General features: G+C 41.7%; 1 protein-coding gene across 2 annotated transcripts in view; it reads left to right on the top strand.

Annotated features, from left to right (window-relative positions):
• Positions 1–20,727, top strand: part of mdn1 (midasin AAA ATPase 1) — a 44,085-nt gene that overhangs the window by 21,389 nt on the left and 1,969 nt on the right. Inside the window, exons 43-96 of one of the 2 annotated variants that reach the window (XM_056763931.1) lie at positions 288–404; positions 691–899; positions 1,028–1,176; positions 1,292–1,491; positions 1,579–1,805; positions 1,904–2,017; positions 2,566–2,695; positions 3,299–3,405; positions 3,495–3,628; positions 3,722–3,882; positions 4,161–4,281; positions 4,456–4,672; positions 4,979–5,219; positions 5,305–5,431; positions 6,157–6,321; positions 6,428–6,642; positions 6,805–7,192; positions 7,265–7,377; positions 7,463–8,126; positions 8,709–8,870; positions 9,005–9,290; positions 9,381–9,619; positions 9,734–9,829; positions 9,935–10,029; positions 10,116–10,228; positions 10,384–10,536; positions 11,130–11,239; positions 11,329–11,402; positions 11,521–11,704; positions 11,943–12,090; positions 12,440–12,586; positions 12,709–12,835; positions 12,928–13,033; positions 13,113–13,228; positions 13,752–14,165; positions 14,538–14,761; positions 14,857–14,994; positions 15,088–15,266; positions 15,352–15,513; positions 15,726–15,860; positions 16,095–16,233; positions 16,319–16,494; positions 16,574–16,702; positions 16,785–16,926; positions 17,129–17,439; positions 17,562–17,717; positions 17,829–17,930; positions 18,092–18,290; positions 18,681–18,848; positions 19,034–19,191; positions 19,309–19,398; positions 19,505–19,620; positions 19,769–19,943; positions 20,046–20,119. In XM_056763931.1, coding sequence (XP_056619909.1) covers positions 288–404; positions 691–899; positions 1,028–1,176; positions 1,292–1,491; positions 1,579–1,805; positions 1,904–2,017; positions 2,566–2,695; positions 3,299–3,405; positions 3,495–3,628; positions 3,722–3,882; positions 4,161–4,281; positions 4,456–4,672; positions 4,979–5,219; positions 5,305–5,431; positions 6,157–6,321; positions 6,428–6,642; positions 6,805–7,192; positions 7,265–7,377; positions 7,463–8,126; positions 8,709–8,870; positions 9,005–9,290; positions 9,381–9,619; positions 9,734–9,829; positions 9,935–10,029; positions 10,116–10,228; positions 10,384–10,536; positions 11,130–11,239; positions 11,329–11,402; positions 11,521–11,704; positions 11,943–12,090; positions 12,440–12,586; positions 12,709–12,835; positions 12,928–13,033; positions 13,113–13,228; positions 13,752–14,165; positions 14,538–14,761; positions 14,857–14,994; positions 15,088–15,266; positions 15,352–15,513; positions 15,726–15,860; positions 16,095–16,233; positions 16,319–16,494; positions 16,574–16,702; positions 16,785–16,926; positions 17,129–17,439; positions 17,562–17,717; positions 17,829–17,930; positions 18,092–18,290; positions 18,681–18,848; positions 19,034–19,191; positions 19,309–19,398; positions 19,505–19,620; positions 19,769–19,943; positions 20,046–20,119 — 9,342 coding nt within the window. Of the gene's footprint in view, positions 1–287; positions 405–690; positions 900–1,027; positions 1,177–1,291; positions 1,492–1,578; positions 1,806–1,903; positions 2,018–2,565; positions 2,696–3,298; positions 3,406–3,494; positions 3,629–3,721; positions 3,883–4,160; positions 4,282–4,455; positions 4,673–4,978; positions 5,220–5,304; positions 5,432–6,156; positions 6,322–6,427; positions 6,643–6,804; positions 7,193–7,264; positions 7,378–7,462; positions 8,127–8,708; positions 8,871–9,004; positions 9,291–9,380; positions 9,620–9,733; positions 9,830–9,934; positions 10,030–10,115; positions 10,229–10,383; positions 10,537–11,129; positions 11,240–11,328; positions 11,403–11,520; positions 11,705–11,942; positions 12,091–12,439; positions 12,587–12,708; positions 12,836–12,927; positions 13,034–13,112; positions 13,229–13,751; positions 14,166–14,537; positions 14,762–14,856; positions 14,995–15,087; positions 15,267–15,351; positions 15,514–15,725; positions 15,861–16,094; positions 16,234–16,318; positions 16,495–16,573; positions 16,703–16,784; positions 16,927–17,128; positions 17,440–17,558; positions 17,718–17,828; positions 17,931–18,091; positions 18,291–18,680; positions 18,849–19,033; positions 19,192–19,308; positions 19,399–19,504; positions 19,621–19,768; positions 19,944–20,045; positions 20,120–20,727 lie in introns of both variants that reach the window. The other variant, XM_056763930.1, reaches the window with a different exon arrangement.

Below are 20,727 nucleotides of genomic sequence, written 5' to 3'. Positions count from 1 at the left end.
GCGGGACAGAAAAAAACTTTCACATGCAGACCTCTAAACAGAACTGTTTGTTTTCCTACATTCTTCAAAATACCTTCTTTTGTGTTCAACAGAACAAAGACATTTATGAAGCAATTATTCATACTATGGGAGTCAATGGTGGCCAAGAACTTTTTGGTTACAAGCATTCTTCCAAATACCTATATCAGTATTCATTAGAACAAAAACATTTTACAGATCTGGAACAACTTGAGGGTGAGTAAATGAAGAGAAAATGAAATGTTTTCTCAATGGATGTGTATTTCTAGCCCTTCAGTGCTTGATCGACTTAACGCTCTCCTGGAGCCTGGCGGGTCATTAACCATTAATGAACGAGGAATCATTGATGGAGCTACACCCACTATCACCCCTCACCCAAACTTCAGGTAAAGCTACACCTTGCAGTGAACTGACACCATTTTTAACTTAAAAAAATTGGAGCATAAACTTCTTTTTTTAAGGCTTCTTGTACTTTTTAAGTCAAATAAATGTGTGGTCCTGTGAATTCCAGATTGGCTGAATCTTAAAGCCTCCCAAAAAATGTCATGTTCTTTATGCAAAGTATAATTGAATAATAACAGTATTTTATAATTATTAACTTGTTGTTTGAAATGAAATATAACTGAGACTTTTTTCTGATCAAGTTTGAATAAGATTCACATTGTGTTACAGGTTGTTCCTCACTATGGATCCCACAAATGGTGAAATCTCTCGAGCTATGAGGAACCGTGGAGTTGAGATTTACATCCCAGGCGAGCATGAGGGAATGTGCTTGGATGATCTGGATCTAAAGATGGTGTTACACACCCTTGGTGTGACGGGAGACTGTGTGTGTGACCTGCTTATCTCGGTTCATTCTGAGATCAAGAATGTCATATGGGGTACGCTTCTGATTCAATCACTAAATCGTTGTAAATTTTTCAGCGCACAATGCAGTTCTATGGCCGTGATGAAATGTTTCGGTTATGTATTTTATATTCCATGACTCTCTCTCTTTATCAACCTGCAGACTCGCCAGCCTCATCCATGTCAACTCTGCTCCACGCTGCGTCTCTGCTGTCCAATCAGCTCCAGCGTGGAGTGGATCTACCCAGTGCCCTTCTGCAGGCCTGTGGGGAGGCATACGCCTTCTGTCAGCGCACCACTGCCAGTCAGCAGGTACAAGGATGTCATTCATGAACACCTACACACAATCCTCATTGTTTTTTTGTCTATTTAGGCTGCGATGCATACATTTCTTTTCATAACCCTCATCTCTTACTTCCTGTCACAGCTGGCTCAGGAAGTCATAGAGAGGCAGTTAGCGGTGCTGGATTCTGAAGACTGGGGCAGTGGGCTGTTGTGTGCAGGCGTGTGGCCGGATCGAATCCCCTCTGCCCTGATGAGCACAGAGGACTCTTGTTTCTCCAGCGTCCAAAGAGACGGACAGGTCCTACTGTACTGCCTCAACACTCTCAGCCTTCACGGAAAAAGGTACATCATTTTGTATCTACTAACAGCAATGTAAATGCAAAGCAGAAACCTTGTCAAGGTAAATAAGTCATATGTGTACACATTCAGGAATCGTCCACTGAGCCTGGTTGACCTACAGAGGGCGATGCAGAGTGGCACTTCTCTGGAGGGTCTGCAGTTTTCTGGAGGGGGAACGCTGGACGGTGGAGCGGAGAATGCCCTATGCCTCCTTCCCACTGCAGTCAAAATATTGACGGAAAGAGCATCCCAAAGTGACTGGATCCTCAGAACCAGCTGGCTCTCCCAGCTCACCAAAACTTATAAACACACACCAGGTAGACAACATAGAGTAAAACTGAAATGGGAATGTGTCTTAAATGGCTTATGCAGACATAAAGCTTTTGCTGTTCTGAGATCAAAATTGTTCTTGCAGATGCTGCTCTGATGCAGATGGAGGCAGGTTGCACAGCTCTGAAGTCTGTATTCAGCAGCAAGCTTATTGGGAAAGGCAAATGCCTGGCGGAGCTCTTGCAGCCACACAGCACCGGTACACACGCACACTTTCACTGATCCTTATGTATTATCCTTATGCAAGCAACACTTGAGAAATTTTACTCATGGCTTCCCCAAGTGGTTGATAAGCTCAACTGTCTGTTACCAGTGTCGTAAATAATGTAAAATAACCGGTGAATGCAGAAACATTGTTTAGAAACCATATCATACTTGTTTAAGACAAAGGAATCGGGCCACATACCAAAATAACCTTGTAGTCAATGGGCAGTAAGGTGCACAGTGCACAGGACGGACATTAGCCGAACCGAGCGCTGACGAAAGTGAAAGATGGGGGTTGGGGTGTGTTTGTTTTGGTGATTGAACATCAACAACGGCTAAGAGAAATCAGACAACCTGCCTTTAAGAGTTGTTCTACCACTGAAATAATTTGAGAGACATTATTTAAAGAGCTAAAAGAGTTGCTTTAAGTTGTATGCCTTGAAAAATCCTATCAATCTCTCACACAGACTTGTTCATAAAAATCTTGTTCGCACCATAAACGGTAGCTTTTTAAATAAATCTGACATTATATGTCTTGACCAGATGACTACAGGATTCTGATAGACATGCGCTGGAATAAGCAGTACTTAGACATCCTGGCCAACACATGCAACTTTGAGGATGAAGAGAGATACATGGAATTCATGGAAGCATTGAACGCTGTTGCCAACAGGTAGGACCTTCAAATTCTGTTTTTATGATTGTGTATTAGAGATAAACCGATATATCAGGCAATACCCCAATTGGTGGATAAAAGCAATATTTTAAATTTCGGCCGATAGTTTAAAAACAGCCAATGATCAGGGCCGATATATCCTGTCAATCAAAAGAGGACAGGAAAATGCAATGAATTTGTGCTCTGTGTATTGAGAGTCACCGAATAGGAGCAGCGCTAAATGTCCAATTTATAAAAACACAGATTATCCGGTGCGTAGATCCATAAAACGTATGGCCAAAAAGAAAGATCAGTACACTGTTATATGCAAGGCTTACACTTCCTCAAAAAATGTTATATGGAACTGTCTGGAACCCATGTATGGCTCAAAGTCTTCTCTATATATAGAATATCACCAGTTTGATGTTCAATATTAATAGTCATTATATAAATTGATAACATTCAGAAAGTCAGGAAATATGAATTGAATGTTCAGAATCGGGATTGGCAGATATCACACTGAACTATCCTCTATCGGTAATAGTGGAGAAATTTCGTACCTGTGCATCTCTAATATGTATATGTGTTAATGTTTGTTTAATATGTTTATTGTTTTGAAAGAATCATGCTACTGATGGACAGAGAGGAGAGAGCGGCTATCAACAACAGTACTGCAAACACTTCACCTCATAACTGCGCCCTTAGGCTGGCAACCGCCTTCTTCAAAGGTACAAAACACACTCATAACTTTTGCTATCCTACCCTATCACAGACCAGCTACAAAATACATGTTATATTCATCATTCACATTTTGTAGGGACGGTGGACATCGGTCACCTGCCTCATCCAGTGCTGGTCCATCTGCGTTCATTCTTCGACCTGTGGGATGCATTCGTATTGCAGGCGGTGCAGACGGGCCAGCCCTACATCTCTGACCACCTGATGTTTGAGGTCTGTATTATTTGCTGCATACTTTTACTCAAGCAGAGTTGCTCTGGTCTCAAGCTGATGTGTAATGATGTCATTGTGTTTGTGGATGTGTAGATCATGCAGCTGCTTCAGTGGAGGGACCGCTTCTGGAACGCGTGTAACACTCTGCCTGCGGACGCTCGGGGCGTGTGCGTGCTCTCCTTACACTGGCAGTGGGTGCATAAGAACCTCATACTGCGACTGCCGCAGCTTTTGATGGGTGATAGCGACTATGAGTAAGTGCTATTTGTAAATGATTGAATTGAACATAAATTGGCATATTTAAAAGTACACCCTGCATTTTCCGTGCTAGCCATTATAGCGGAATTGTGACTAGGTTAGCTGTGTGTATGTAGCAGCATACAAAAGCTAATGTTGTTTGTTGTTTTTTTTCCGTTATTGTAGAAACTCGCTTTTTGCATTCAGATGTGGAGGCAAATGTTCCTAATAATAGGGTTATTAACAAGTAAAATTGCCCGTTTCATTAAGCGTTTGTATGTGTTTTTTTAATCAGAGGGCAACAGGAACTGCACACCATCTCAACGGCCATCCAGAATACTCTCTCCAGCTCTGTGGCTGTGGCCTCTGCATTGAAAGGCATTCAGAAAACATTAGGAAAGCCACTACCCTTCAAGGTTGGGCAATAAAGAAGCATGTCGTTTTATTTTACTTTTAGAAATGTCAGAGCTATGGCACCGTGGTTTGCACACAGGCTGCACAAACTTAAAGCTGTGCATTTTAAGCATGTGACAAAGTTTGACGTGTGATGACATGCTCCTTGACTTAATCGCACAAACCTTTGTCCACAGTTGGAGGCTGTGGCTGAATGTGCAGCCCAGCTGCGAGTGCTATGCAGGGCACTGGATGTCAGGGACCTGCGCCTCGACAACAGCCTCACATCGCTATGGAAACAGGAGGTGTCTCGTCTCCGGGGTGTTGCCATGGGGATTGACTCTAAAGAGGCTCTGCTGGAAGCTTGGGGTCTGGTGCTTCAGGCCAACCTTCTCCTGGAGCCTCAGAATTCAGGTAAACCAGTCACTTACATATTTAGCTGAGTTTGTGTTATTCATAAGCTTGTACTTGTATTGCATGGATCTCCAAACCTGCTCCTGGAGAGCTACTGTCCTGCAGAGTGCAGCTCCAACCCCATTCGTGTAATTAGGAAGCAACCCTCAACACCTTGATTCGATTCTTCAGCTGTGTTTGATTGGGGTTGTAACATCTTCAGGACGGTAGCACACCAGGAGCAGGGTTGGAGACCCCTGTTGTATTGTGATGTGTTAGGACCGCTCTGAAACCAGCTTTGTCATCAATGTTTTGTTATATCCGCAGGTGTTCTGGAGAGGCTTGTGAGCTGTGTGGATCAGCAGCAGGGTCACATGACTTCATGCGGTCTGTTGGACTGTTTGTCTGAAGTGAACGAGGAGGATGTGGGAGACAGCGCCGCTCCAGACAGGGAGGTGTTACTGCAGCTTGCACGCAGGGCTCAGTTATGGCCAGCGCTGGAGCAGCTAGCAGTGCTGAATCAGATGAGAGTCACCACAGAATTGCTGCACCTGTCTGTTACACCGGGGTACAACAACATTTCTTAAGTGATGTTTTTACCGATCTTATAAAATAATTGTGGCTAATGAAGTTCTTTATATTTTGCTCTACAGGGGCAGTAAGCAGGCAGAAGCTGGTCTTCGCAGGTCCCTCTCTAACCATCTGCGTTTCTGCATGCAGTCCACACCCATGAACATCAGACAGCTGCAGCCTCTCTGGTTCTTGCTTGGCACCGAACGGGTCTGTCTAAAAGCACTTTAAAGTCCACGTGAAACGGAAGTTGCGATCGTTTTGACCTCCGTATTCCGACACATTTCCGAGTGAAAAGGAATTTCAGAGGAGAAAATGTGTGGGCATGGCTTGCGTTTTTCACTGCGAATTGATTGGATGTGTATAAACAGCTGTTGCATTGATTTTGAAATGAAGATGGCAGCAGGCTGCCAGCTGAAGGGGAGGAGTTAACGGATGCTCTGGCCAAGCCGTCTAATTTACGTCATTTCAGATGGATAGTCATTTCAGGGCAAAAGTGCATTTTCAGATTTAACTGAAGATTATGAGGGTGCATGAATTTTTTACAAAGAGGATGACCCACATTGATAAGCTATTTACTATAGACGCTGTAATATTTCATGAAAAATAAGAATTGTGTTTTTAATTTCACTGGGACTTGTGAAAATTTTGAAATAACATAATTAGTATTAAAGAAAAGTGGTATTCATTTGCAAAAATGCAAACCGAACCAACAAATCCAAACAATAGCAGTGGAAAAAACAAGCCGCGCACTCAATTTTATTCAATATTTAGTTTTACTTGAAAATTTGTTGCAGTATGGAAGTAAATTTAAGTAGTCACAACTTCTGTTTCACATATGTAATGTCAATATTTTATAAGAAACATAAGAACTGAACTTACTTAGTAGCTTTGTGAGTTTGAGTCATGTTATGCTGTTGTAATTCCCTCACCAGCCTGTGGAGGAGCTATCGCTTGTGTGGTGCGAGCTGCTGTCAGAAACACTGGCAGCACTGTGGAGTGGCAGTGTGACCTCTGACCCTGAGCGCTGGCTCAAGTGGAATCCACTGAACCCAGAGGAACAAAGGACCTCAAGATCGCTGCTGGGCCCATCTAATACGGTATGTATGGAGAACATTCTCAAGTCTTTGGAGATTGTTTGAACTAATACCTGGTATATAATCTTTATCTGATGTGGATTAAGAGGTATATGTTTTTAATGTTAAGGGTCCTGCCATGCTGAGTCGTGCAGTGTGGTCCCGGTGCATGCTGGGAGTTCTTAGCAACACTGACATGGGCGGAAGATGGGATCCGTCGGGCTCACACTTCCTGTCATCATCGAGGGTGACCCTGGGGGATTGGAGAGAGAGAACCGGGCAGCTACAGGATCTAAGCGCTGTGATCTGGGACAATATGGCTATGACTGAGCTTGCGGACTTTAGGTACAGATCACTTGTCCTTACCACTTGAGAAACCTGTTCAATTTTACATTTACATTTAGGTATAACTCATTATTTCTGTTATTTACATCATTTAAATTGTTAATTTTAACATGTTTTTAATGTTACATTTTTAATGTTTTTTTATTCTCTTAATTTCTTCAGATTGACTGACCGCTGGTTACAAGGCCTTGTTCTGCGCAGACAGCTGCAGTCTCTGTCTGAGTTGCTGTCACCAGGGTTACAGGAGAGCTATGCTGAATCCTGTGAAAGTCTTACTGAAGGCCAGGACCCTGTCAGGGCTGCCCAGGAGATTCAGACTGCCCTCAGAGAAGGCCTGCCTGAAAACCTGCTCCCAGATGGCTTCCTGGATACCATAGTGACATGCCTGACCCAGTTTGCCCATAACCGGGCACAAGATTCAGTCCAGCTTGCCCGCTCTGGGGTTTTCTGGGTGAATATGGGTCTACTGCAAATCCAAGTCTGGGCTCCGCAAACTATTTTTGACCCTGCTGTGAAAAGAGCGTATAAACTCCGCTACGCACAAGAGGAGGTAGGAGACGCTTGCATATAGATCATTTTTTCATTAATTGCATAAACATATACCTTAAAATGTCTCTTCCAGCTTGCTTTGCTGCAAGAAGAGTGGAGAGGGCGGAGTCTCTCCTCTCAGCTGCTCACAGGGGCGGAGCTAGAAGAAAGTAGCACTACTGATAGCTTTCAGCATCCTCGCATTAGGTTCCAAAACATCCATCATTTGTTACATATTACCATTCTGGCAGATTTTCAATTGGATGTTGAAATGCCTGTGTGTGTGTTGTAGGTACTTGTGGATCCGTATGCAGCAGGTGAAAGAGCAAATTTGTGAGCTGAGTCGTAAACAAGCCTGTCGCCCGCCTGATCCTCAATACTGTCACTTGTATCAGGAACTTCAGCATTACCTGTGCAGCATCGGCCAACCGGCCGCAGTGGGCGATCTGCTCTCACACCTCCTAAAGGCCTTACAGGCCCCAGGGTCAAAATCAAGACTGGGGATTCAGGGTCTGCTGAAAGAGGAGGCCGTCTGGCAGGCGTCACAGCTGCGCTTTGCCCAGCGACTGGTTGAGGATTACCCTCTGTATCCTGATGTAGTGGTGCCTTTGCGAGCTGCAATTTTGCAGGTGCAGCATGGTATGCGACTCCTGGCATCTCAGGTGTCCTCCACGCTGACCACCCTTCCATGTCTGATGCGGCTTGTGTCCACTATGTTGGCCTTTCCAAGCCCGATTGCAGCCTCTGGTCTGGCCTGCGCAGACTTCCTGTGTTCGAAGGAATGCATGCAGATGCTTAAAGGCTTGGGAAAGCAGCTGCCACCAACAGAGGTCAGTCGTGTGGTTCCGGATCCTGCGGTCTTGCTGTTGAACGCACTGCTATATGTACAAAGTCACGCGCTGAGTGCAGGACATCTCGGCGAAGAGACGCGAAGACTTTTCAGACACGTTTGTCAGGTGAGATTTTCATTTACATTACTTTGTAATGTGCAAATTATTTTTTGTATTTATAAAAAAAACATACACATAAATGCATACATATTTAGGAAATATTTTTATGTATTTATATATATTTACCAATAATTGAAATTCTATATAAAAGTTTATTAATTGTTATATTTTATATCTTTCTTACGTATATGCAGTTATGTGTCTGTGTTTATAAATACAAAATTAATATGCGAATTACAACAACATATATTATTTAAACTCAAACTTTGATTCTGGATGCGATTAATCGTTTTGACAGCCCTAATTCCCAGTCATTCCAAATATGTAAAAAACATTTTCTTCTGTGAAACACAAAATAAGATATTTTGGGAAATGTCTCTGTGGATTTGTATACAATAGAGGTCAATGTGGTCTAGTGTTGTTTGGTTACCAGCGTTCATCAAAATATTGTCTTTTGTATTCTGCAGAAGAGAGTTGTACAGGTTTGAAATGAAATTCGGGTGAATAAATGATGCAAGACTTTTCATTTTTGGGTAAAACAGCACTTAAAGGTACACCTGAGTTTGTGACATATGTTGCTTTGTTCAGGCTATTGTGAACGAATGGGACGAGCAGGAGAAGAAAGCGAGAGAAAAAGAGCAGATGGAAGCCAGTCTGTATCGCAGTCGCTCTCGGCTGCATGGAACAGGCCTCACAGAAGACCAGCAGGATGAGAGAGAGTTCAGACGTTCCTTCCCCTCCTATCATAAGGTACATTTTTACCTCAATATTTAATGTGTGTACTTTGCTTTTAGACCGTATTAAAACATGTTAGTCACCTCAACAAGAGTCTCTTTGCGGTTGATGATGTGAACTTATTTGAGGTTTCTTAATGTTTTCCACAGGATTTCGCTGATATCACGTCAGAACCGAGTCTTGATCAGCCAATCATCATAGAGGATGATGATGATGCAGATATGGAGGAGGAGTCTAGTCAGACAAGCAGCTTCCTAATGGTCAGCAACATGAGCATAGTTGTCCAAGTCCATCAGAGACTCTGCTTATCTTACGCTCAGTCGCTGTGGTACCAGCCTGATCCACCAACCAATCACACTAAAGAACATATCAGTGCCCTGGTTTCATCCTATCAGATCACAGCTCCGCTGATCGCTCGCTTTTACCATCTAATGGGTATGTAGTAAAATATTCTCATTGTGTGCGTCTCAATACCGATTCATCTGACCCCTTTAACTCTCTTCTGTTCCTCTCTCTCTGTCTCAGACTGTGAAGTAGACCCTAAGTTGATGGGCTCTCAGCTCCTGCTCAGCACTTTACTCCAGAACACAGTAAGCGGTTCCGGAGGTCCAGCTGGACTGATCCTGCAGAGCAATGGTCCATATGACTTCTACAGAGATCCTAATATGAGTCAGGCTCGCGTCTGTCTGCCAGCGCTGGAACAGCTCAACAAGGCGGTGAGACAGCGTCTGGATGACTGGCCAGACCACCCTGCTCTTGTACAGGTCAGAGTTATTGCAATACAGTATTAAAAAAATTCTCACTGTGCAAGGCTAGTCTTCAAATGACAATGGTGTGTAGCTGTTTCTAGCGTATAAACTGTTTCCTATGTGTTCCAGATCACTGTGGTGATAGAGAGGATATTGGCATTCAGTCTTTCCAGCCCACTGGCAAAGTTCCTAAATGGTCTGGAGATCCTGCTCAGCAAATCTCAGGTGGAAGAGACAGTCATTTAAGCACAAATCAATAATGTGTTGTGCTTTTGTATATACCTAAAGTCATAGGAGTTTGAGAGTCGTTATTATATCGTTTTCTCACAGGACTGGGAAAACAACGCAAGCCGAGCTGTGTCTCTTAGGAATGAGCTGGAAGCCGTCACACAACTCATCATTCAATGGAGAAAACTTGAGCTTAAGTAAGTGGTCATTTTTTGCGTTAATGGTGCTGTGATTTAGGAGTAAAACGATAACCGTTAACCGATTTCAACTCGAATCTCCGCAGTTGCTGGTCGAGCAGTCTGGATAATGCATTGAAGCGACATGCTGAGAACTCCATCAAGCACTGGTTCTCCATTTACCAGCTCACAGAGAAATACTTACAGGACTCCAGAGATGGTAATAGACACAGATACTTATTTCTGATCTGTTGAATAATACTTGATACAATAATAATACAATGAATAATAATACAAGTATTAAGATATGTCTTCTTTCTGTGATTAAGTACATCCCAAATAATCTGTTTGCATTGCTGTGTTTTTGTTTTATAGAGGGTGATGTGGAGTATCTTTCCCTCTCCTCCGTCTCATCCACCCTACAGGCCTTCATAGAAGGTTCCACCCTAGGAGAGTTTCATACCCGCTTGTCCATGTTGCTTGGTTTTCACTGCCACATACTGTTGGCTCCTAAACAGGAAGGCAATGGTAAGAGATATCCTGATCTTTGTGAATAAATGTAGAAATAAGTTAGTAAGAAAATGCCTTTTGTGCATGTCAAAGTATTTTATAAAATTTTTTGGTTCTTGATGTAACTAATTATTGAAACATGAAGTTGTTGTGAGACATATTAAATGTACTTAGATTTCTTAGTTACTTTGTGTATTAATGCTAAGTAAATTGAATATGTCCCACAACAACTTCATGTTTTAATAATACATAGATTTCTTTGTTACTTTGTATATTAATGCTATGTATAATTAAAACAGGTAGTTGATGTGGTACATATTAAATTAAGAAATGGCTAATACACAAGGACTAAAAATCGAATTTAGATTTCAAAGGCTTTTAAAACATTTATTTTTATTTGTTTTAAATTTAATTATAAGAGGGGGATTGTATTTCCTGTTCTCCTGATAATTTTGGATGTTGGAACTCGATGGTGTTTTAGTTTGATTTGCCTAGATTTCCTTGCTACTTTGTACTGTATTTTAATACTATGTATTAGTATGACAAAATTATAACTTATTAGTGAATTAGTGATTAGTGAAATTAAACAAATGATTTCCTTTCTCTCACAGACTCACTCTGCAGTCTGCTGTGGAATCTCTTCAAATACTACAGCCAGTTCAAGGACAGCATTCAGACCAAAATCTCCCAGCTGAGATCACCTATAGAGAAAGAGCTCAAAGTGAGTGAAGTCAAGCAAGACTGTCTGAAACGAACGATTTCTTGTCTCTTCATATTGTTTGATCTGACATTTATCTTGTTCCATTGTAGGACTTTGTCAAAATCTCAAAGTGGAATGATGTCAGTTTTTGGTCCATCAAGCAGTCAGTGGAGAAAACACACAGGTGATATACCAGGAGAAAACTTGAGTTATATAGTATCGGTTATTTATAAGTTATTGAACCAATAGTAAAGAACTGGTGGGAATAGTTTACTGACATGCCTTGTTGTGCCTGTGGTCAGGACCCTGTTTAAGTTTGTAAAGAAGTTTGAGGCTACGCTGAAGGAGCCGTGTGCTCCGTGTCTGGTGGAGCAGGGCAGTGAAAGCAGCATGGATGGGGTGGATTCACAACCTGAGGAGACTCCACTGCACAGGGTTCACAGGGCACTGAGAGGAGCCCTACCTGGAAAGAGCAGAGATCTGCAGGTACAATAACCCTGAGGTCAAATATAATGCAAAATACCACCCAACCATTTTTACAATGCAAAACATATGGGCCGTGAAATTTGGTACTTAGCCTTGCTTTTTCTTCGGACACATTTATGAATTTGTCATATGTAATGATTCTAAATAGCACATTTTAGTCATGATAATATACAAATATCTAACTTTTGAAGAACTGACCATCTACATCTAATTTGACATTTGTGATTCCCCACTTCAGGTTGATGGTCATGAGGAGCTGTCATCTGACCCCTCATCTCTTCAAGCCCGACTGCCTGTCCTCACAAGGAAGATGCGAAAGTTGTGTGTCCAGCTGGTAAAGAAGACCTCTGTGCCTGAACTATCAGAAGATCTGGATATGTTTACAGGTATAACTGTCTGTCGGTGTTCATTTACATTCTTCATGTTTTTCCTTCCACAAACATTTCTGGTTGTCTAAAATCACAAAACTCAGAGGTGAATCATTTAACATTTGCATTTATGCATTTGGCAGACGCTTTTATCCAAAGCGACTTACATTGCTTTATCCTATACATTTATACTTAGATATGTGCAATCCCCTGGGATCGAACCCACAACCTTGCGTTGTTAAAGCAATGCTCTTACCACTGACCTACAGGAAAGCTGTATCTCAGTAAATCATCCGGACTAAAATGATTCCATAATCGTATGTCATAATATGCAAAAGTGAATTTATTTGTTGTTCTTTCATTCCAGCTGAGCTCATTGCAAACGTGCAGGCCCTGCAGAGTCTGACGGTGGACCGCAGTGTAGAGCAAGAGAAGCAGAAGTCAGAGGTCAAACACATCCTCCAGCAGAAACAAAGAGCGCTGTCTGATCTCTTCAAGAAGCTTGCGCAGATCGGTCAGTCTCATTTAGGACGGAATCCACATCACTTTAATAAATGTAGCATGCCAAAGTCTGATGTTGCTTTCTGGAGTGTAGGCCGACAACATTATTAATGATTAATTTATTTTTGTGTCCAGGTCTGTCGTACCGTAAGGGTCTTATGTGGGGTCGTACCGCAAACCCTGAAGAGACGATATGTCTGCAGCCGATCGAGTTGAAGACGACCCTCTCTGCAGTGAAAACGCACGACAACACAGAGCACACGTATGAAACCATAGCATCATTTACAAACCTGCGTCTCCTTTCATGAAACTGCTGGTCACACTGTGATGCAATGACTGTGATATTGTTTCCAGATTGTTCGCAGAGATAACGAACGCATGGGAAGGCTGTGAAAAGTATTTCTACCGGTCATGGGCTAGACGTAACGCCATGCTAACGGCGTTACAAAGTGCAGTTAAAGTACGTGCTGGTTTGTTGTGGCTGTGAGAATGCTGCTGGTGTAAGAACTATGTTGTTTAATTCTTGCTCTGTGCTGCAGGAGCTTGGACTCGGGAATCTGGAGCGTTGCCGTGGTTTCTCCTCTCATCTGTTTAAACTGTTGCTGAGGCAAAGACGAAGACTCGCTGGGCTCACTGAGCGCTGGGTTCAGCTCAGGTACAGTACTTTCTGTCAACTATATTTACACACTTAAAGGAAAATTTCAGCCATAAATGTCTTTGTTCTGATGAACACGGAGAAAGATGTTTGGAAGAATACTTGTAACCAAACAGTTCTTGGCAATCATTGACTACCATAGTAGGAACAATTGCTCTATACATTTCTTTGTTCTGTTAAAAATATATATATTTTGAAGAATGTAGGAAAGCAAGCAGTTCTGGGGGACTTTCGACTTCATTGTAGTTTTTCCTACTATGATAGTCAATGGTGACCAAAAAATGTTTGGTTACAAGCATTCTTCCAAATATCTTTCTCTGTGTTTATCAGAACAAAGACATTTATGCAGGTTTGGAACAACTCAAGGGTGAGTAAATGATGATAGATTTTTTTATTTTTGTGTGAACTTTCCCTTTAATGTAACATCCTACAAACAGAATAACCTATTGATTCATGAACAAATTGCATGAGTTCATGTAAAGTAAAACTCAAATGTCTTTTGATTCTTCCGTCTAAACTACAGGAATCTGATAGACAGTGTCCAGAGCATCCACATGTCTGGCTCTGAAGATGACACCAGTGGTCTCCCTCCTCAGGACCCTCTTCACCAGTGGATCAGCAGAGCTCAGTCTTTAGCCCTGCAGTGTTCTGTTGCTCTGCAGCAGCTCTCTTGGATTCTCCAGTGTTGTCCCGAAGGCTGTTCTGCACCTGCCACACAGGCCAGGGAGGGGGAGGTTGTGCAGGGTCAAGCCACCCTGAGCCACCCTTCACCCCTGGCCCCTCACATCCAGCCACAGGCGTGTTTGATGAGGAGAGGAGAGCAGGCTTGGAAGGAGGTCGAGCAGAAAGTGGATAACCTTATGAAGGAGGTGAAAGATCTGAAAGAGTCGTTGGACGGATTAGCCAAAGAGTCTACAGAAAGAGTCATACATAGCTGGTAAGTCAGTTTGTTGTCCAAATATAATAAGTATAAAATATGTATATATTGTTTTAAAGTATAAATAAATCGAAATATTATAATATATAATAATATCATATGTATTCATATTTATAAATAAATACAAATAATAATTAAATGTGGCAGATTAAATCATATTTTACTTATACATTGAAAACCTTTTATTTCAACAATCCCCTTGAAATTACAAAGGAACCTGTTGAGTTGTGTTTTTTAGTTTAGCCTACAAACTGAAGTTCATTGGACTATATACAAATATCCTATCTTGTCACTGTTAAAATCCATCTTTCTTTAGTTTTTTTGTAGGTGTTAACCATGATTCTTACTCTTATGTTATTCTTTCTCCTCCAGGGATCACTTCACACTTTGCTGTTTGTCTCTGGACCGGCTGGGTGCTGTGGTGGGCCAGATGCCAGCCCTCGAACAGCTCTTTATCCCTGACGGGGTCCCGGTCAGCCATACCCAGCCCGCCCTGACGCGTGGTCTCCAGGCCGCGAGGACCGGGGTAGAGACCTGCCTCACAGAGTTCACCACCTGGAAAACTCACTTGCTGTCTATCAGACAGTCACAAAAATGTAAGAGCGCCAAACAAAGATGTTCAGATGAGGTATGAGGTCTATGTTGATATAGATTTACATTTTCACCTTCTAATCTCTATGTCCACCTCCAGTGCGTTCCCATCCATTTTCCGTCGAGTTCTCTGAGCGGTTGGAGAAAGCGATAAATGTGGTTCTGTGTGCGGTTCAGAATCTGGTTAAGAGGAAGGAGAGAGATGATCAAGAGGACAAACAGTCAGAAAGCAAGAGAGGTGAGATTCACTCAAAACCCCCACACTTGGCCTGTTTAATGTTGTTTAGGACAGCACTGAGCAAATGTGTTTTGATTCTGTGTGTTTCTCTAGAGAGTGACTCCGAGATATTAGAGGAGCTCTTGAAACCAGGACACTTGAGCAGATTACTGGAAGAGGACCTGAGTGGAGATGTGTCCAGCCTCTCACTACCCGAGGTCAACGGGGTCTTAACAGACCTGCTCCAGAGACTTCGATCACATAGGGATGCATGTAAACCCCATCAACTGCAGGTCAGTCGCATAGCATACTGGCCTCAATAGACCCAACCCATAGAAATGATTGAATTTAAATTGAAATGTTTGTTTGTTTATGCAGGAACTGAGAGAGGCCTGTAGTGGTTTAGTACGCCTGGAACCCATGTTGTGTGTGTACTCGGAGCTGGTGCGCTATTATCTGGCTGTCGTAATGGGGGCTCACCGTGCCACAGGCAAACTGCTGTCTGTTCTCTCGAACATCTTCACTGAACTCGCACAGAAGGTAAATCCTCGTGTTATTTTTAACGTTTACCGTGTAACAGCTTCTTGAATAAGAAAGCATTCGAGATTCTAAGGCACATGAATGAAAAAGTAATGACATGCATAAATCGCTTATAATAAACATTGAAATATTACATGAAAAATGTTACATTTTGATTGAAAGTGTAAATTGCTATCTGAGGTGAATTGTTTATTTTTGTTAATTTTTTGCAGGGGTTCTGTCTGCCCCAAGAGCTGATGGGAGGAGATGGTGAAGGAGCGACACACTTCCATGATTATGAGGATGGAGGAATAGGAGAGGGAGAAGGAGTAAAAGACATCAGTGACAAGATTGAGAATGAGGAACAGGCGAGTTGGCATCTAACTCACTGTTCAAAAACCATCTCAACTAGCATTAAACTTAATCTCATCTGGAATTATATTGGTCTCTGACCTGGTTTTTAACTAAAAAGTTGCAAGTGAATAAAATTATGAGCTGGTATTGAACTGAATCATGGACTAGTCTTATACTAAGTCTGAACCGGTGTTGTTTATAATGAAAATTGATAATGAAGCATTTTATGGTTTCATCGCCTTTTCCAGGTTGAAGACACCTTCCAGGAAGGTCAGGATAAGAAGGAGGAGGAGCAGGACCAACGTGATATTGAAGAGGAAGATAATGCTATTGAGATGTCTGAAGACTTTGATGGAAAAATGCATGACGGCGTGGACAAGGAGCCAGGTAAAAGAGCTTACACGTGTTTAAGCAGAAACCAACTGTACAATTTATAGAAATCAGTAACATTAATCTCTTGTCTCATGTTTAGGAGAGGATGAGGAAGACTCTGATAAGGAGGAGGATGAAGAGCTGGATAAGAAGATGGGAGATTTGGGTGATGGTCAGGGGGATACTCTGGATGAGAGAATGTGGGGAGATGATGATGATGATGAAGAGGATGTTGGCAGTGATAAAGAAGAAGAGTCAGGTGCAGGGATGGATCAGGTACTAAATGGATTCATGAGGATTTTTTTAAATTCAGCTACAGTAATTTAGAGGACTTAATGTCAAATGGATTTTACAGGGAGAGTCAGAGCTGGTTGCAAAGGATGACAACACGGATGCTGGAGATTCGAAGGATAATAAGAACAAGGACAAAGATCAACCAAAAGATGAAGAAGAGAAAGAGAAAATCCATGAACAACTAGACGAGGTCGGTTCTTTTAATTATTTCCTACAGAATACGTACTTAAAGAAGTGGAAGTCTTAAACAGGGTGTATGTTTTTAATTGTAGCGGGAATTTGATGAGAATGAGGTAGACCCGTACCACGGTAAGCAGGAGAAGAAGGCAGAGCCCGAAGCCATGGACCTGGGAGATGAGCTCAACCTTGATGAAGATGACAAAGATGAAGAGGAGGGTGATGGTGATGGTAATGGTATGTTTTCTCTTTTACTTTAGACATCTTGAAAATCATCAGGATACATTTTCTGTGAATGAATATGTTTTTTTGTTTAGACAACAGTAATGAAGCCGTAAGATTTATAAATATAAATTCCAATACTACTCGTGTTAGTAAAAGATAGATATGGTCCTGGATTCTGATTGGTCAATATGTCGGGGACATTGTCTCGTTTCAGAGGACAATCCATTTGACATTGATGACAAACCCATGGAGGTGGATGAGAAAACAGGAGAAGAGAAAGATGGATCAGATGAACCTGGAGAAGAAATGAAGGACGAGGAACAAAATGGTCAGACGGAAGAACATGGAGAGGAGGAGAAACCAGATGAGGAAGAAGGCGGAGAAAAATCACAAGACCAAAACTCTGAAACCGATGAGAGAGGCGAGAATGAGGAAGAGGAGAATGAGGAGGAAAAAAACAAAGGACAGGAAGAAGGGCGAGACGAGGACAGATCCATACCAGCAGATCAAGGCCAGGAACCAAAGGTGTGTTCATCGGTTTGAAAGCTCAAGTTGTTATACAGAGATTTTATTGATTTGAAACGACAAATAAATACAAAAACAAACATGTTGAGGAAAAGATTTAGTTCTGAATTATATCTCAGCAGGAGGAGGAAGAGGGTGGCGAGGGTGATGATGCTCCGATTGAGTCCGCAGAGAGGAAGGAACATGCGTCCGACGGGCAGACGGGGGAGGAGAACATTCAGAGTGATAATGCAGTAGAGCTGGCTGGAGCCGCTTCAGAAAAAGACCAGGCCAAAGAGGTTATATTACATTCAGTGTCTAGTTTATATTATGTTTGAACCCTAATAGACACATACATTGATTATATATATATATACTTAAACCTTTTCTGTGTGTGAATGTGTCCACAGGATCACGGCAGTGGGGCGGCTGATGCCAATCAGTCAGAGGGACACGACTCCAAGCTGATGGCCAGGATGAGTTCACAAAAACAAAGGCAGGAAAACACACAGGTGGGTTAGAACAGACTATTAAACATAAAGATTATTCACACCTTTATTTAATCCTGACTTTTTTAAGAGAGCTGTGCATTTTCTAAACACGCACTTAAAAGCATGAAGTATAACAGTTTTAAACAAAATTTATAGCAGTCTGATGTTTCTTTTGTCCCCAGAGTTTTAAGCGTAAACCTGGCCATGCTGATAATGAGCGCTCGATGGGCGATCACAATGAGCGTGTAAATAAGCGTTTGCGTACTGTGGAGAACAGAGAGGAGAGAACGAAGGAGCAGACTCAGGCTGACACAAAACAGGAGTCAGACTTATATGAGCATGTTAAACAGGGAGAGGATCAGTTTGACGCACAAACATATGGTAAGGACTTTATTCAAGTATTTTGTTTTTTTAGTATCTCTTGTTTTATCACTTTCTGCTGTTTAAAATATTAAATGATTATTTTTGCAAGAGCTTTAGCATCTCGGATTTATTAAATTTTCTACCTCAACCTCTGGATTTAGTAACATTAAAAGTATGAGGTCCCATAAAACATAAATGTTACACATGATTTAGCAACATGTAAGCATTAAAAGTATTTATTAGCATTAAAAGAGTGCCGTTCCAGAAATTATTTCCGGGTTGAGGTGCTTTGGACACATAAAGATGTGGTGCTTATGTGGAAGATATAGGATCGAGTCTGATCTGCAACATGCCTAGTTCTTATATCACCCTTGAGTTACATTCTTTGTTTTTTATATCTTTTTACAGATGCTGCCAGTGCAGAGCAGCAGAAGCCAACTGGCATGAAACAGGAAGTAGAGGAGGAGGAAGAAGATGACATTGCTATAGAAATGGAGGAAGAGCAGGACCTGCAAGCAGTTGAAGCAAAGGAGCTCAAGCCAGAGAAACAAGATGACAATAATGCTTCCAAAAAAGGTGAAATATACACATTCAACCACACAAATATAGTGTGTCTGGGAACGTGTATACACGTGTGTTTTTTTAATAATGTAAATGTAGTTTCATTGTTTACAATGCAGAGTAGCTTTTAAAAACTATCTAAAGGCAATATACAAAATAATTGTTCACTATTTTAACATTGTACTTGTGCTAATACTCAGGTCTGGAGTGTGGAGACATGGAGGCACAAAATCCGGCTAATGAGGAACAGGAGGAGAAGCCTGAGACGCAGAGGAGCCGTGATGAAGAGGAGCTGAAAGAGAGAACCACTGAGTCCACCATCCACACTGTACCTGAACTACTAATGGACATGCAAATGGTATTCACACTCGTACAATCCAATATGTCCGGAAGATATAAAACATCAAATAGTTGACACCAATTTTGAATACATCACTTAAAACTGATTATACAGAGTTTTTGTCTATTACACCAGGAGCCATTGAAGAACCCAGAAGAGCTGAGAAGAGAGATGGAGCTCCAGCTAGAGGCGTGGCAAAGACAGACTTTGGGATCACAGGAAGAGGTGATGTCTTAACAGCACTCACATGACAGCTGAATTTCCTCCCATTTAAGGATTCAGGTTCTCATGTCTCCAGTTTGTGATGATGTTCTTGCTGTTCCTCCATCAGGAGAGCGCTGCAACAGCGATGTGGCATCAGTATCAGGCCTTGACGTCTCCTCTGTCCCAGCAGCTCTGTGAACAGCTGAGGCTCATCCTGGAGCCCACGCAGGCAGCCAAACTCAAGTGGGTCCTTCTACCCTCTCATCCAACCTCGATTTTTCTATTAAGTCACTAGAGACTTTTTTCAGATTTATCAATCGCTGGTTATTAGAAATAAAGTTCTCCTTGAGATTTAACAGCATTATTGCTATGTGTTTGATAACCCAAACAGGGGAGACTACCGCACAGGTAAACGGTTGAACATGCGCAAGGTCATTCCGTACATCGCCAGTCAGTTCCGGAAGGATAAGATCTGGCTGAGAAGAACTAAACCGAGCAAGAGAAACTATCAGATCTGTCTGGCCGTGGATGACTCTTCCAGCATGGTGGACAACCACACAAAGCAGGTACAGTAAATGTCTTGCTGAATTTGCTAAAGAAGGGAAAATCTCATAGTGTTATAAAAGTTGAGTTTGATGTTTGTTTCTATTCTCACTTGTGTTCTGTAGCTGGCGTTTGAGTCCGTCTCTGTTATAGTAAATGCTCTGACTCTGCTAGAGGTGGGCCAAGTTTCTGTGTGCAGGTGAGTTTGTCCTTTATAATATTTTTAGGGATGCACAATAAATTATTTTCCATATCGGTATCGGGCGATTATAAAATTTAGGCGATATATTATAGCCGATAAATTATGAATAATTTCCTCTGATTGTTCCCCGTTCAGCTTTATGCTGCTCAGTTAAAATCCAGTATTGTACAGTCTTTCTGTCATGATCATTCATTTAATGCTATTAGCAAAACATTGTTGATGTAGTATGTAGATATTTATGAATGTGTAAATTATAAAAAAAGCCTATTGTTTGAAACCGACTGCAGTCTGAAGGCTTTCTATCTTGTGACCTGTTAGACTTTCTGGGTTAATCTGGAAGAACATCTTTAATTTGTTTATTAACTAAACATTATACCAGAACAGTTTAAAAGAAGAATTAAAGAATCTTTAATTAGTGTAAAGTAGGCTTGGTACATGATTTTAAGGAGAAAGAAAAATTCAGTCTCGGAAAGTGTTATATTATTTAGATTTAGTATACCGGCCAATATATCGGTTATTGGCTTCCAATGTTGAAGAATTATCGTTTTTGGCCAAAATGTACATATCAGTGCATCTCTAAATATTTATATTGTAAATGTACTTTT

The sequence above is a fragment of the Triplophysa dalaica genome, chromosome 13 (assembly GCF_015846415.1).
Source record: "Triplophysa dalaica isolate WHDGS20190420 chromosome 13, ASM1584641v1, whole genome shotgun sequence".
Taxonomy (NCBI): domain Eukaryota; kingdom Metazoa; phylum Chordata; class Actinopteri; order Cypriniformes; family Nemacheilidae; genus Triplophysa; species Triplophysa dalaica.
The sequence above is the reverse complement of the archived record's forward strand: the minus strand, read 5'-3'. Positions and strand labels throughout refer to the sequence as shown.